At 39.5% G+C, this 17,249-nt stretch overlaps 1 protein-coding gene across 1 annotated transcript; it reads right to left on the reverse strand.

The window, feature by feature from the left end:
* Positions 1 to 768: 768 nt before the first annotated feature.
* On the reverse strand, positions 769 to 7,986 carry LOC148402320 (serine/threonine-protein kinase 35-like). Its single transcript, XM_088369200.1, has 3 exons — positions 7,020 to 7,986; positions 4,719 to 5,521; positions 769 to 2,116 (listed from the first exon to the last, which is right to left on the reverse strand). Exons 1-2 carry the CDS (start codon positions 7,561 to 7,563, stop codon positions 4,788 to 4,790), a joined length of 1,278 nt encoding a protein of 425 aa, XP_088225326.1. The 5' UTR covers positions 7,564 to 7,986; the 3' UTR covers positions 769 to 2,116; positions 4,719 to 4,787.
* Between the last annotated feature and the right edge of the window lie 9,263 nt (positions 7,987 to 17,249).

Below are 17,249 nucleotides of genomic sequence, written 5' to 3' on the forward strand. Positions count from 1 at the left end.
CTTTTTTTAAAAAAATAAAAAGAATGCTGAATGGAGCAGTAGTCAGTAGCACATGCAGATATAGGATCATGATAATGTTAAGTCTATTTGAATATATTTTTAAAAATATATTTTACCAATTTTCATTGTGGGAGGTCTATTCCCCGGGATAATAGATGTTTACACAGAACAATCTTTCTGAACCTTATCATTTCATTACTATTTTGGGTGATGTGTAATTGGTAGAAAACCAGTGAGTAATGGTAGTAAACTTCAATTTACTGCCCTGCCAGCCAGTGTAGAAAGTACCAAATGCGATGCCGGCAAACCACAGGGAGAGCATCAACTGCCAAATCTGCCACAGGCCGCTAAAAAAGGACATCTGATTGCGACCTGTACAGGACGTAGTTAGGAAACTTCGTAACCCTGGCCGGGTCTATGCTGTGTCATGGTCCCAGTATGGATGAGCTCAGCCTGGTAAACGTCACGATTGAGGTCATGATCCATGGCAGGTCACAATGACGCACTTTCTTCCCACGGTATATTCTCAGTGGATTAAAGGTTTGCGGATTAGGATTAGTCTCATCTATGTTGCTACCTTCTACACCATGATGAATGGGAGAGGCCGTCTCGTATTAGTAGTCCAGTACACGTTAGAGTAGCTAACCAGGACCAGTTGAAGGTTTGGTGTTTAGCTCAAGGTTCTGCTTCATGGTCTTTGGCGGGGTTTAAAGCATCCAGATCCATTGTTATAAATGTATTTTAAATGAATATAAATGAGACATCAACTCAACTTTTAACGTTTATTTCAAGAAACTTTGTCAAATATATTTACAGGAAAACAAATAACACAAAAATATCTAACTGGCTCACGTCAGCTTCAGTAACAAAAACACGTTGATTTATATCAAATAAAAATATTTCAGTACACAGTGGGAAAAATGCAGAGGTCCTACATTTTTATTACACACACAATAACGTGTCTGTAAATTGTTCCCAGCGAGGCAGTGAAACATTTTGCATAGTGTGAAATTGTGAATTTTTTTCCCCACGTGGAACGATAAAATAGAAACAAACTTGAACTCAAGTTTAAGATTCTTTTTAAATCATTTGTTACGCTTGAGCACTGCATAAACCACAGCAAAATAAAAATACTGTCAAATAACTCCCAAACCTCTCAACATTTCTGCACAGCATTAAAAGTTTTATCATTTAGTACAAAGCTCTCAAAGGATATTTTTATAAAAACACTCATTTCTTTTCGCTGTATTTGGTCATTTTGATTTGGAACTAATCCCAATATAACGCAATGAAGAATGATCACACTTGCATTTGTAAAACGGTCATTAAAATAAACAATTAATAAATTTGGAGATTGTCTTAACGTTGTGTAAACTAAAAAAAAAACACCTTCTAGGAACTAGATTACATCTAGGTGACTGTTGTGCGGGCTAGGATGTTAGTGAGCAGTATAGATCAAACACCACGAGAAAACTAGTCAGAGGCTTGTTTAGTAGAAGTTTACAAGAACCTGAGGATGTTTTGAACAAACTGAGCGTGTAACGGTAAAGAGTGTTGCGTAAGAGGTAGCTCTGCACCACATAGGGTAGCCTAATACACTGGTGTCCACCACGACTGCATAGTGACTGACATAAAATGCTACATCATGCTTTGGTCAGATGCACAATGGAGAGTGAAGGTTTGGTGGAGCTCCGTGGATACAAATGCAAAACTTTTGGGAGACCCCCTGCAGTCTCCCGTGTTGCTAATCTACCCTTTCATTCATTCATTCACTTGGTGCTCTATTCCCCGTTTCCACACAGGAAAGTCGGGTGAAGAGAACGCAGAGTGTGATTACGTGTTAGCGTTGGAAGACCGTGCTTAAGGCACAACGTTAGGAAACTGATAACAAGTGCGTCACAATCAAAAAGAAAACAAAATAGACTTGTTAGGAAAAAAACAACGGCTACATATTCAAGATATTGGGTGGTGCTGGAAGAAAGATGTTTGCGTGCTGCTCCCAAGCGAGGAACCCGATCACATTGGTACGAAATTAAGTGTTGTGCTCTTCACAGTCTCGAATTGATGGGATTCCCTTTGTTTTGTCAAGAGTCCACATCCATGCGGTAAACAAAATCTGCAGACACAGTACAATGTGGAACAAAAGGTTACTGTGAGGAGGTAGAGTTTAGAACAGCTCTCAAATCAAAACATGAGAACATAATGGGTTCGCTACATTAGAACAGTTTCAGTGTTAAGAGTAAGAGCTGAGGAATATCAAACTGAGTTATTGATCATTGATACAATGGTAGCTCAAGTTATTAACTCAATTTGTTCCGTGCTTGTAATTCAAAATATTCGTAAATTAAGGGTTAAGTTTTCCCTTAAAAAAAACCAAACATGAAATCCACTTATGTGACTGACAAATACAATGTTTTCTGTTCAAGACTCTAAGAATAGCCTAGCAGCTAGCACGCTACGGCTTAGTGCTGTGTCACTCTTTTAGGTTGCATAACTTGCTGCAAATGGTCGGAACACAAGTGGGTCATGTTAGCAGCGCACACGCACTCTCTCTAGTTGATGATGGACTGTGCAGGGGGTATGGAAAGTGCTTACGTCGCTGTTATGTTAGGGCCGTTTTGATGCTGTAAAAACAATGCGCCATTCACTTAAGTTGGCTAAAGCTGGGAGTACATGTATTCACAATGCCCAGTGGCACCGTGTTGCCTCTCAAAGATCTATCTTGGCATTACATTTTGGAGCTTTTTGTCTTCCTCTTCATGTCAGTATCTTTTATATTTGAATGAAAGAAAGAAAGAAAAACTGTCAACAGCCAAGGCTTTAAAACGTGGGGAGCTTCAAGTCGAACGTCAGCTCTTTGTTGTTGCGTAAGCCAAAAGTAAACACTGTTTAAATTAAACCAGTGGTGACTGGTATTTTGGGGTGAGTGGTGGGGGGGTTGGTTTCCTGTAGCCCCAAGACACTGTGGGACTTTCAGTGATTACTGGATGGCGTGTTGATTTTCTTTTTTTTTTAAAACAGCTCAGGGTGTATTTTGGCCATCCAAAAAAAACAACACATTTCTCATGGATGCCATTCTCGTTTAATTATCTCTTATGTAAGGGAAGGTGTGTGCCTGCATGTTCCTCTTGCTGCAAAGATGCCAGTTTTTCCAGCTGGAATCCAGATAAAGCATCCTGGGGCCAGCATTTCTCCCCAAATTGTTTTTGCATAACATACTATACAATTTTGAAGCAGTCATGCACAAAATCAGCAGTCAATATTTTAGCAAAGAGACATATTATTGTTCTCAACAACAGATGGTGACCACACCTCTTTTAAATCTATAATTCATAGCGTTTGTGAAAATGAACCTGTCTGCATAGACACAGAATGCCATTAAAAAAAAGTAGTAGTATGGCGTTATGAGTTTACAGGGGATATTGAGTGGCATTTGAAACAGTGTTCTTTGTGATGTTCAAGTTTGACTCTTGAGGAAATGTCAGCCACCCAGTGCCTACTTTCACAATTGAATTATATAACTATGACTCGAGTCTTCACACCTCCTCCCAAAATCTTGTAAACGTTGTTGGGTTTTTACGAGGCATTTTCCACCCACTCTGACTGCGAGCGCCATTACAAAACATACTGTTGCACGTATGTATCCTGCCTTCAAGCTATTTGTCAGAGGAACTTCATTTCCTGTAGACCCCCAAAAAAATTGTTGTCCTGTCCTTTTTATAACGCATGTTGCCAGATGGTGAAAGAATGCCTTCAAAAGGTGAAAGCTGCTTGTAAACACACTTACAAAAGACACTGAACCTGAAGATGACAAACTCGTGCTGCTCTCAGAGAAATGAAAGAGGAAGGTCAGCCATGCATGAGCAAGAGGTTGGGATTTAAAAGTGGCGCTGGCCCAGTTTGTAAGGAGAAGCCTATCGGCTGGCAGGCCGCAAGGGCACAAAATGTTCCAGACACCGGCCTCCGTAAGCTTTAGAATAATGAACGACACCGTCAGTGTCCCAGGAAGAGGGTGGAGTGAGACTGACTTAGTGTGCCGAACAGAACCGAGGGACATGTAATCACAATTGAATGTGGTTGTCTTCAATCACAAATACCTTCAAATTTACTAGTGAGCAGCAACATAACTGAGCAGATCTCTTCGAATCCCATTACCGGTCTATGAAGGATGACTGGACTGTTGTCAGTTATACCCTGCGTTAACCTACATGTACCAGACACATCCAGGCGGCACAAACATCTGATCTCCCTCTAATCCCGTTTGCGCTGATGACATGTTTCTCGATGAACCAGTTGCAGCCATGCAGGCCGGTTGCATAACGTGCTTTCTCATCATCCTGCAAGAGAACTAATCTGGAGAAGCTAGATTCTAGCACACAATGGCGTGCTCAGAGTGCATCAGCAATCACACGGATAGTTGGGAGCGGAGTTATGTCATAAGGTCTTTTTGACGATATGGGGTTCAAAAAGGATTATGGCAGCGCTCCCGGTGGTTGAAGCACAGAATTGCGCTCCGGGGGTAAAAATAGTTGATCAATTTAATAACCCTTGATTAACTGATCCATTCTGACAGCTCCAAAGCAAATGGTTCCATTTTCAATTGTAATCTGTAGATTGTCCAACAACCAAACAAGGTAGATTTAGTTTGCCCCAATCACCCATAAATAAGAATACTTGATCGTTAAACATGAGACAATATAATGTTGAGATGATCTTACCTGGAAAAAAGAAGTCCTTTCTTTCACTAGTTTGTCTTAAAAAGGGAAGGGGTTGAGAAGTTGGTATGCTCACGCGGGACACGTGACCCGATTCATCAGCACCTCCAGCTGACAGGCGTCGGGTCGCTCCTGAGGGTTGAACGCAAGCATTTCTTGAAGGAGTTTCTTCACCCCTTCTGACATGGAGCTCCTGGCCCTCTGAGGAATGTGGAGAACCATCTTTGGGTTCTCCAACAACGCCTCGCCGACGGGCACAATCTCCGAGCCTTGTCGTACGTAGGTGCCCAACAGCTCCCGTTTGGACTCGGCGTCAATGAAAGTGATCCGCTCGATCATTGCCCAAATGATGATGCCTAAAGCGAAGATATCCGCCTTAGCCGTGTAGTGGCCCTCCCACACCTCGGGGGCCATGTAGAAGTCTGAGCCGCAGGCAGAGGACAACCATAACTTGTTAAGGTTGACAATGTTGTTCTCGTTGTTACCAACACCTGCTGCGGGCAACTCCTCAGCATTCTTACAATTCATTGTAGCGCAAACTTTACTCAAGCCAAAGTCAGCAACTTTAAGAACCGGTGCACCAGATTTCTGTGTGATTAGAATGTTGTCTGGCTTCAGGTCCCTGTGAACAATGTTGTTCCTGTGCAGGAAAGCCACAGCGCTTGTCAACTGGCGCATAAAACTCCTGTTGGTCTGGGGGTCGGGTCGACGAGACAAGATGAATCGATTGAGGTCTCCACCTTCACAAAACTCCATGACAAACCAGAGGTAACATGGTTCCGACGGGTGACCAATGATGCGTTCTCCTGAAAAAGAATGAAGAATGTATAATGTCGGTCAAGACTCACGTCAACTACAAAGCACAACAGAAAAACAGTGAGACCAACAATGCGACTCCGAGAACATTGAGTCGGTGAAGAACGCTCTTCAAGGCTTGCAGATGAGGAACTGGAAGCCATACTTCTGCGATGTATCTAAATTGAGTGATGGGTTTATACACTTGAAGGGTTGATTGTCAAAAAAATAAGGTTAAGAGTTCAGCAAAATAAATTTGACAAAAACATTATTTTGACTCCAGCAGCCATTTTTCCATCGTAGTCGTAGTAGAACATCACATGGAAATTAAATAATGCATTTATTATGATGGTAGAAATTTGAGCCGGGAACAAATTCTTTCACTTAATACAGTTTCCTTCGGGAACTTTTGAAATTAAAATAATTTGTAAGTCAACCTGTCTCTTACAATGTATTGGATTTGATTTTGGCAACATCTTTGTATAAATCGTACGCAAGTTTCATCATACCATTTCGTTGAAGACAAATCATATTACTTCTGATATAAAAACACCATTCTTAACTAAGGTAGGCTTAAGGGTCAGGAAAATATGCTACATTAGACTTACAAACACCACAAACAATGACAAAACAGCAAGTGATACCAAACATTGTCCATGTAGTACTACGGGAACAATATTCCACTTCCAGAAGGTTCTCTAAGTGAATATGATGGTTCTTGTTTTGGTTCTGTAAATTGCAAGCTTTATGAATGGGGGTTAATATAGTCATCGCAATTGATTTGATCACTTTTGTCCATCTCCTTTTACCTGAGAATACTTAAAATTGTGCATCAACTATGACGTTAGCAGACTGTGTTGAGTTTTAGCAGTGATAGCTAAATGTTGACACCTAAAAGGCCCATCCAGTCTCTGCAATGTGATCCAATTTTATTTACTCCATTTTGTCTTGATGGGGGACAAAGAATGGCGCATGGAGGTAAATTTTACATTCTTACATAAGAGCTGTACTATTAAAAGAAAAGCGAACGCATGGAAGACTGTTGAGCTGGGACAAAAGCACAGTGATAAGTAGGTTAAATCAAAAAGTTATGATAGAGTCTTTAGCTTTTATGTGAAAGGGACACATCATAAAGTGTTTACGGTGAGATTTAAAGCGAGTCAACATGCTGCCAAGTACACTATGTTCTTCTAAGAGCAGGGGGAGGGAGACAGTGTTCCCTTTGTGGTCATCTGTATATTATGTAGCCTATAGATGGGGAAATAATGTTTGAAAAACAGCAACTCAATGTGCATACATATATTTCAATATAACAGTAAGAAATTTAGTGAGGAATTTATTCAGATTTTTTTTTTATTGGTATTATTACTATTTCAGTCTGAACTTTGGTGCAAAATGTAGTCGACTTCATTCATGTTATGAGATTGGGTTGGAAGTTTTGGTATCAAAATTGTATTTTTAAAGGGTTTCCTACAGTTAAAAGGCATGAAATGCCAGTGATTTGTGTACCTTTCAGTGAGGTCTCCACCAGCCTCAGGTATTGTTTGGACCTCTTGTTGCCATGGCTCATCTTCTGGGCTAAACCGTTCCTTTGAAGGACACACTCCTCCAGTTGGACCACATTCTGGTGTCGGTTCTCTAGGCTGGTTAAGGCCCAGAACTCGGCCAAAGCCAACTCGACGTTCTCCGGGGCGTCGCACAGGAGCCTTTTCACGGCCAACCTGGCTCCGGTTTTCCGGGCGATGGCCTCGTACACCACGCCGTAGCTCCCCCGGCCCACTTCCCGGATAAGGGTGTAACGGGGAGGCACAGACAGTGGCACCAGCATGTCAGGCTCTGTCCTACCTGGCCGGAGGAAGCTAATAGAGAAGCAGTCGTCCTCCTCCTCTTCCTCCATGGGCTCTGGGTAGTTGTTATTGTCCTCCACCGTGAGGGAACGGAGGACTTTAGCCGCTTCTCGTTTCGGCTTCCCGGCCACATTTCGCCCGCACACCAGCCCACGGCCGCCGCCTCTGCTTACCTTTCTCTTCTTTTTCCCGTTGCAAACATCCATGATTTAATTTTTGTATAAAATGAGCATGGATGGTGGGCGTGTTGACATTTCATTACTTTAACTCCAAACTCATCGAATTGACGTCCTTCTTGTAATGACCCGGTAAAATTTAACGCAGTTAATATTGTAAAGTCAGCGTATTGCTGTCATTAAGGGATCAAGTGGAGGAAGTACTTTGGCTTCCAAAAAAAAAAATGTTCCAGCGAGCAAAGGACATGGGGCGTGGTTTGCCGGTTACGTTACACTAAAGGCAGACGCTGATTGGTTGACAATCCAAACTAACGCGCAGTGATTCCACCAGTTCAATGAATACAGACAATTGTTTTGTTTTAAAAATAGAGCCCAAAATGGACATTATCCTGTTATCAATTAACGCAAATGCTTGCGGGTTTGCTGATATAATACTGAATTAAGACTGCTATTGAGCACCGCCGTGCTCGTCTTTCTTTTTCTCCACGCTTCCTCGCGGCCGCGTGGGACTACACGGGCTTCGGTACAGCACGTGCAAAGGCATGAGAGCCACGCCCACTCACAACATTACATCCTTTGGTACAAAACGTCCTAGAGGTGTGAAGTAACGAAGTACAAATACTACCTTACTAGATTTAAGTAGATGTACTTTATTACACTCCTTTGACAAAGTAGTAATTATGATTTTTTTCGACGATACGACAAGAAAATATTTCGAGTGGTCAAGTCATATTCGAGTCTCACTGTGGACAAAAATTAAAATACAATTGAATGAAATGAAATGTCATGAAAATTGCCAAGGAGTGACAGAAATGGTCGTTTCCTGTCGAGATATCCTTGAGCAAGGCATTGCAACATGCATCATGGAGGAACGTGAACCTAATGAGGACAGTTTTGGAGAAGAAAGTGATTCTTTTTGTTAGTTACTTGTGGTTAAGTGGATGAGACATGTAGTAGTGTGTTAAAACTATTGACTGACATTGTGTGTAACTTTGGCCCTTGCTCTGTTTTGTTTTTACCAGCAGGGGGTTATTCCAACACCACAATGTAGGAAATCATTCTTTGTCCCGCATACCAGGCCGACTGGACGCACAAGAGCAGACTTTCCATTGTCATTGCTCAGTGACCATGCAGGAATGATGTATTTGTTAGTCCGAGCTACCGAACTGCAATCAGCAGAAACCAAAATGTCAAAAGCAGCTCTGACTTTCTCCCATGATGCACAGAGTTCCTCTATAGTCAGTTTTGCAATGTTGACTTTATTTCCAATGTGTCTTACGAATGCAATGTACTAAGCACGTACACCACAGTCTATGATGTGTTTAAAGAGGAAGTCAACGCCAACATTCCCTTTGTAATAATATGTTCTGTGCAGCCCAGCTTATCAAAACACAGTATTCTGATTTATGTTTTATTTGTGGAATATGAATTAAACTGGCAAAATTGACCTTTTCCATCTCAGGGGGCGGCCATTTTGCCACTTACTTCCGACTCAAAATGACATCACAGTTGCCAGGTCTCAGATCACAACCAATCACGTCTCACCACTTTTCTGAAGCTGAGTGAGCTGAGCTTTTATGTATGACAAGAAAACCATCGTGCATAACATGTCAAATTTGAAAAGAAAGAAAATATAGTTGGAGTGCAAGGACATCTGTTTTGTTACTTCGTAACCTATAAAAAAATCCATCATCACTTCCCTACTTACACGAGGTGAGTTCTATAGAAAAAAACGTTGTGTTGAAAGTTCTTTTGAAATAACATGACAGTTTAACACCTTTAATAAAATTAAAAAAAAAACACGTTTCCTCTCATATTGAGATTCCTTATTTGCTAGAATAAGCTCTCACAGGTCAGCACGGGCAGAACATAAAGATATGAGCGAAAGTATGTAATATGTATGTAAGTATGAAAGTAGAATATGAGTACTCTTACTGTAGGAAATGTTTTATTTAATGTTCTTGAGGTCAACGCGCAGGTATTTGTATTCTTTTACAAACTCTCCTAGTCTTGGAATGCTTACCAGTAACATGAAATGTCAGCTGTGGCTTCTTATTGGGGATGGGAACAAGAATAACTTTTTGAGGTGACAACACCTTGGCAAATGTGCAAAGGGAGGATGACAGCATGTGCCTGAGTGTGAGGTGAGTCGCTTCACATTAACCTCCAAAACAAAACGGACTGTGTGACATAAATTCTATTTTTCTTATATTAATAATTTTGAGTTGTTGTCACTGGGGTCACATTGATTTAAGCAGCGAGCCAGGACTACCAATTGCAAAGTACCACAATTCATCACCATTAATTTAGACAGACCAAGGATCCTTTTATTTTAAGTTTGTAAGGCCAATAAAAAGAACAGATAATTCATTCGGAGTGGTGATGGACGATACACCCACACACCTATGCAATTGTTATGAAAGTAAGTTAGGCTTGCATATCTCCAAATTCCCAGAGGAAAGATTTTTATTGCTACCACAGACCTAATGTGGGCAGCGTGACTACCACTGGTGGGGATTGTTTGTCAAATCTATATTGCTACACAAATATTAAGATTGACTGTTGTGGAGATCCACTGGTAATTGTGTTTCGACAATTTGCCCGACTTTCACATAAGTCAAACTGTCATTTTGTGTTTAATGTCGCGAACGACACCGGCACAAAGTAGAACTGATTAGATTTTTTTCCCCCATTTTACTTTAAAGTGTTTTTCATAAACGTTTCTAATATACAACAGCCAAATGGGAGCTGCAACGATCATTTCAATAATGAATGAATGTTTATCATACTTGAGTACTATGTCTTATTTCCTAAATTATTCAAATTAAATACCCTTGGACTTTGCTGATACATTTTATTGGCAAGCCACCATAGCAAGTTGTGTCGAGCAAAAATACAACAGCAATAACATTTAAAGTCCTTGTTTGACAACGGTATATTTCTGCCCTCTTGTGGTTACAGCTTGAATAACAGCTTCCGGTTACGAAGTGGGTACGCTTGGTCAACAAACTTCGATAAGGGACGCTGACTTAACACCGCATATGTGATTTTTTTGTTTTTAGCCTCCTGTTTATATACAAATATTTTCTGTGGTTATGACGTAATTACGTGAGGGAGAATAAAATTCTCCTAGCTTTTAAGCACTTAACCATGCTATGTATCTAAGCCTTACATTGTAAGGATATAATTTAAAGTCAGTATTTCATGTCTTTTATTTCTTTGAAATACATTTTGTGATGTTACCTAATGTACCCTCCCTAATTTGATTGATTGCACTGTCTACTGCGTTAGCATTTGGTTTATAAATTAGCGGCACGGTATATTACAATTGATGTATCTATTAACATGGGATAATTTAATTTGCATTTTAACTCGTTGGTTACTTTCAGCAAAAAATTCAACAGTAAAAAAAAATACTAAATACCTCTACCAAAGACTTAAGATGTGACTTGATGGTTGGAAAATAAAATATCATAAGAATTACACCCCACGCAGCCATTCCCATAAACAAACAAACAAACAAACAAACAAACAAACAAACAAACAAACAAACAAACAAACAAACAAATAAATAAATAAATAAATAAATAAATAAATAAATAAATAAATAAATAAATAAAAGGAATTCACATCTTAAAGGTTTGGGGGTATTAGCTTGACAGTAATTTTGAATTTCTTTGTATAATTTCATTGCTGCTTTTTTTTTTCCAATGCAAGGAAATACTGCAGAAAATATAAAATATTACTATAGTGACAATTGCTATGTCATCGTTATCTTTATCTAATCGTGACCCTGTGTAGGGTGCGGCAGCAGCACACATTTGTTTGAGTCCTACAATAACATACATAACAATAATAATCATGTTCTAAATTTTAAATGAAAGTCCTTTAAAAATTCATGGCAAACCAAACAGTTGAACTAGCATCTATGGTTCTGATACAGAACATATACAAATACATACATATAGACTGATTACAGTATTTACTGTATTGTCGAGTGGGTATTTAGGTCATAGTTTAAATCATGTTTTCTATTTGATGTTTGTTTCAACCTCTCAGCTATTGCACTGTTGAATTTATTATGGGACAGCCTGGAACGTGCAACATTTTCAAGTTATTTTAAAAAAAAAAGGAAATTAAAAAAAGCTTAATCCACGTGTACATTCTTGTTGTTACATTGCGTCATGTGATACACAGGAAATGTTGATATGGGAATGAGGGGGTGTGAAGTATCATCTTTTGAAGGATATTCATGCGCTCTTGATGATCACAATCGGTGTATTTGTGTGCGTGTGCATGCGCATGTGTGTGTGTATATACGTGGCAGTGACCTTGCACAATACTTTGTGTGTCTGCCTGCAGAGGTTCTGCGCCGTAGCTCGGCTCTGCCATTATTTTGCTCCAGGATGAATATCTTTCACAAGTTTCAGGGACACTCACTTCAGTTTCTGACTCAACCCCAGCTCCACGTTACCACGGCAACCTGAAGGCCAATATTGCTGTTGGTGAATAGATGGAGCTATTATTGTCAGTGGCCGTCCTTTTTAGAAGATACAGATATGAATTCAGGACACCAGAGAACCTCTTTGAGTGGTCATTCAAATCTTTAATACCGTTCTCTCAAGTTCAGTGTATTTTTAGGTTAAATATATTTCAACATTCACTGTAATTACATATAAACCATACTCCACATTACAACAAAATGTAACTTTTATGCAAGGTTCATATTTATCAAATGTTTTATTTTATTCAATACAGAATTGTGGCCTTCAGTCAAGTCATCTGTCAAGAGCATATATAAAGTTGATTTATGACTGTTTTGTCCAGCCTTGAGGTATGATGAAACTGTATGCCATAACAATAGTGCATCCTTTTTTGTTGTGCTTGGTTTGGCCCATCACAACCCTTCTAATGTTATCAGTTATAATGCATTCTTCAAAGTGCAGCAAAAAAAACAAAAAGTATGATGCTCCATAGTCATCTGTTTAAGATGAATGTGACAGACAGCGGCTCAATGGGGCAGCGCAAATGGAATAGGATCAGGACGGCGTGACACTCTCAGCTTTCATGCAAATTAAACCGTACTTACAAAATAGACATGTACATTTTCCATCTTAAAAAAAAAAGAGTGAGTTGATGAAAATAAATTGACATTACAGTCCTGGCAGAAAAATGGAATCAAATACTATAATATTTCACCAAGTTCACCCTGTTCCATCCAATACGAAAATCAATAATAGTTTAACAGTAGCCTCAAAGTGTAATTCATACCGAACTGCAAGTCAGCAGATGCAGCCAAGTGATGACTATTGTTTATTGTTTTATCGAAACCTTTTGAGTGGGAGTCTACCAGCAAAACTTGGGAATATTTGCCCTTTGTTCTTTGCAAAAGCACTCCAAATGTGTCAGATACATTATATTTTAAACAGTACATCCAAAGATAACACTTGAGCACCACAGTATGAAACTATCTGTATATTCACAAATCAATTTTCTGTTGGTTACCTTTAAACCAGGGGTGTCAAACTAGTTTTTTTCCCGGGTCCCATTGCTTCTTTCGGAGGGCCATTATGACTGTCAACCCAAATCAATGTATGAGCACCTCATATTATATGCAGTAAAAGCTACAAAACAAACTGACAAATGACTCGTTTTCAAATCAGACGAGTAAAAACTGGTCAAATATTAAAAAAAAAGATATTATTAAAAGTGAAGACAATTTGCAATTCTAGTAAAGACACGAATATGAAGTACAATTTGTCTTCGCGGGCCACATAAAATGATGTGGCGGGCCGTATCTGGCCCCCGGGCCTTGAGTTTGACACCTGTGCTTTAAACAGTTCTGGACTTGGTATGAAAACTTATAGTAGAAGCATTATAAAGGAAGGTTGAGAAGATGAGAGCCCTGTCAAAATCCTGTAGGAAAGTGCAAATTACAAAACTCCAGATATATCCTATTGAGCTCAATTGGAAACCGGGCGAGATAGTCTCGAAAGCTGTCTGCCGTGTTGTTTGAGGTAAGGCAGAATGGAAGACAAGTGCCTTTTACAGAGTCACTGTTTGATAAATAAGATCGTGACAGTCAGGTGGGGTCAAGAGACTGTAATAGCCACCAAAGAAAGCAATAGAAGAGAAATCCCGCAACTTGGGCATCCAGCTGTGAAATCCGGTACATGTTGCAGCAAAGGAAATGGAAATGAGGTCCTGAATGATGTACGCTGATGTTTAATAATAATCATAACTTGCATGAACTCATATTGTGGCAGAGCACCACAAAGGAAGTTGGCAAGTCATGCTGGTGACTGCTGAGTGCATTCAGTATTCTCAAAACTGGTCTCAAAATGGTATTATATATTTTAGCCAAATATATAGTGACGGACTCCTCAGCTTGGTTGATTTTACAGCTTCATATACATTCTGTCTTTTTTTAGTTTTTGCTTGGCATAGCGTCCAAAATATTGCTTTTAAAAAGAAAACCAGCTTGTACCCTGGAAGCTGCATGACGTAATCATGATCGATTCACAACAATCAGGTCATGACTGGGATTGATAAAAACAGGCGGATTCTCGTTTTGTAATTTATATTTCACAAACAAAACCTTAACCAGAACACTGTGTTTCGACTAGTTAGGCTGCACAGAAGACGTTATTACAAAGAAAATATCTGGGCTGACTTCACCTTTAAAACAAAGTCTGAAATAACAAAGTGTCACCAGGAGACGTCATGGCTACATTGGGACCAAGGAACTTTGACCAACAAACTTTTACACTCAAGGGCCACATTGGATTTTCAAAATTTCCAATTAGCTTTGTAACAAAGTTGTGATGTGAATGACGTCAATGACAAACTTAGACTCTGTTATCAAGCACTTTGAGGTTCCCTTAGTTTATGATTCACTTTGTCCCTCGGAAAGGATTATGAATGGTCTTAATGGAAGAAGCTTTTCTTTACTGCTGCTATGGTTACATAAACATCTGATCCAAAGCTGAGGTCGCTGTGGGGCCCCTCTTTGTCTCGAAACAAACATACTTGATACATGTGCGAGGTGTCTTTTCTTTCATTAAGACAGATGACCGAGATGAGTAAGACCAAGCTTACAGATGTGTGCTTGCGTGTGGCCGTGTGCATGTTTACCACAGTAAGTGAAAGTAGTGGACGTGAAATGCAGATGTCTCCAGGTTACTGGGGAATGTACAGTAAAGGCAAACACGGCTTGGAAGGGTGAGTGCTGAAGAGATCTGGTACTACGCCAATTATGCGTTACCTTGTAAAATGGATATCGTAGCATGCTGAGTTGTGTTCGGAATAACACCCGAAGCCAAAAAGAAAAAATATTCATCCTTCCTGGGCCGAGTGTGCAGTATGAATTACTTGAAAGACACCTTGTAGTTATTTCTGGAAGTGGACATGACTTGAATGATGTATTAATTAAGAGATAGCTTCTATATTTACCATGGGAGAAGTCAATTACCTCATCAAAGGTTTTAATAATGGGAAAATCAACTACAGGCTAAATCTCCGTTGTGCAGCAAGTCCAGCATATTCTTTGGATTCCTCAAACAGTGAGCAGGTGCTGACTGAGACTGTGGGTGGAAAGCGCATGCAGGAGAAAATGTTTACGCAGTTCATGATTTGCAATTTCCTACATCATAGTGTAATTAATTACGTTAGATAGATGATTGCCAAAGTTACCGTGGCAATAACAGAGATTGTGTTATTTTAACATCACCGCAAACCCGACAGAGATCAAAATGACTCATTATTTCTGTGGTTTAAGGATAATTGGGAAAATATCATAATAAAATAGATAGCTTATGATATACTACATTACAAAGTAGCACTCATGGGATATTAAAATCATTGTGTTCAATATTCCATCCAAGTTTTTCAACTCGAAATCTGCAGTGTTATGGTCAACCTATGGACAATTCAACTCTAATATGTTGTGTTATGGTTTCACTTGCGTCACTGACACTTAAGCTGCTTTAATGGGGTTTTTTTTTTCTTCAAGGCATTGCTTGTTATGGAGAGGAAGACAGTTTAGAATTATGATTATATGAATCAGCTCTATGTTGAATTTTAGCTGTGTGTAAAGCACAGAATCTATTTCCTTCCTCTTAAGAGATTGTGGGCCCCGAAAAGGGTTTGCTAATACTGTAATCGGCCATTCCTGTATGATCTATTGATATGTTTATTTATATTAGGAAATGTCTATGATCAACTCATCCATTTTCTATATTGCTTATCATCTTTAATTAAGGACAACCGTACTGAATGCGTGAAATTTGGCCCAAAAAATGGAGGGGACATTCTCTCAACCAGTATTGCTCATTCATCTCAATGGATGAAAAATTGCCCCCCCTCCCCGACCACGTGCACATGCAGTCCAAGGTCCCACATAAAGACTGACGCACAAATGAAAATCCCACGCCAGAGAGTATTGGGCTAATGTTACCAAGGAAACAATCTTAATCAAAGAGTCACGCACAAAGTAAATGATATTCAGGATTTGCCATCATTGAAATATAATTCTATAGTTACAGTATCAGCAACAAAACACTATTATAGTATTGGTGTCACTCATCTTTTTTTATTCAAAAAGTGGATTGAATCTTAAAGGCTGGGCATGTTTGACACCATTTTTTTTTTTTTTCAGACTGACACCAGTATGATCATTCACTCTCTGAGGACTCACTAATAATGAGTATTGAGACCACTCGTAGTACTTTTAATTTCTAAAGTTTCATGGAACACTGTATGCTAGAAAATCCGCGAAGAAAGACTTCCTTCTGAATCAGATGTTGGTTCGCCAATGTGTCCAACTACTGTCAAGGAGGATAGTTTGCATGGTATGAAATTCATGGAATTAATTAACAATGACTGTAAGAATCAATCAATCATTCAGATTTTAACAAAAAGGAAATTGTATTTAGAGTTTATTTCCTGCCCACTTTGGCCACCACGTAGCTCAGTCACTGCACTGATGTTGATAGGTTCTGTTTGCGGCCTATTTTATAAATGGCTTATTAAAAAAAAATGACTGAATGGACAAAGCGGAGAGAAAGAACGCACTGGTCTGCCTTTGTATTATTCATTATAATAAGACCACAGGAAGCATCCTCAGCATCCTTTCATAGGCACAATGTATTGATTCCTATATTCTCACTCCAGAAAATACGCCAGGGAGGGATTTTCCATTATTGAAAACAACTTGCATGTTGCATGTTTTCATCCAATTTGCCTCCACTGACAACAGAGCGGTTGTCCTCATGTCACATGTCCTAACAGTTCACACTTGATAACAGCCAGTGTGTATATTTATTGTACACAGTGTGACATCACATGTTGTCTTTAATTCAATCCGACCATTGCTGCTCAGTGAAAAGACGCTCTGGGGTATCAGCAAGGCATTGAAGCTGATGCACTACTCTATGTTTTGAATACAGAGTGGAAATTATGACCCAAGTTAACGATGGATTTTCCTCTCCACGGTAACGATAGCACCCACGTTTTTAGAAAAGTCACAAATCAAGGAAATCCTTTACCATAAAGATTGTTGCCACATTTACGTACCTTGAAAAAGTTACTTTGCTACTTTACTGATTGCAGTATTTGATTGTATAAAGTTACTCGCCGACAACCCCGCTTAGCATAAAATTGACTACCAGGCTTTGGAAATACTCAATTGGAAGTCGACCTTTTTTGTAAAGTGACAC

The sequence above is a fragment of the Syngnathus floridae genome, chromosome 2 (genome assembly GCF_059516105.1).
Source record: "Syngnathus floridae isolate MCC-2025c chromosome 2, RoL_Sflo_1.0, whole genome shotgun sequence".
In the NCBI taxonomy this organism is placed as follows: Eukaryota; Metazoa; Chordata; class Actinopteri; order Syngnathiformes; family Syngnathidae; genus Syngnathus; species Syngnathus floridae.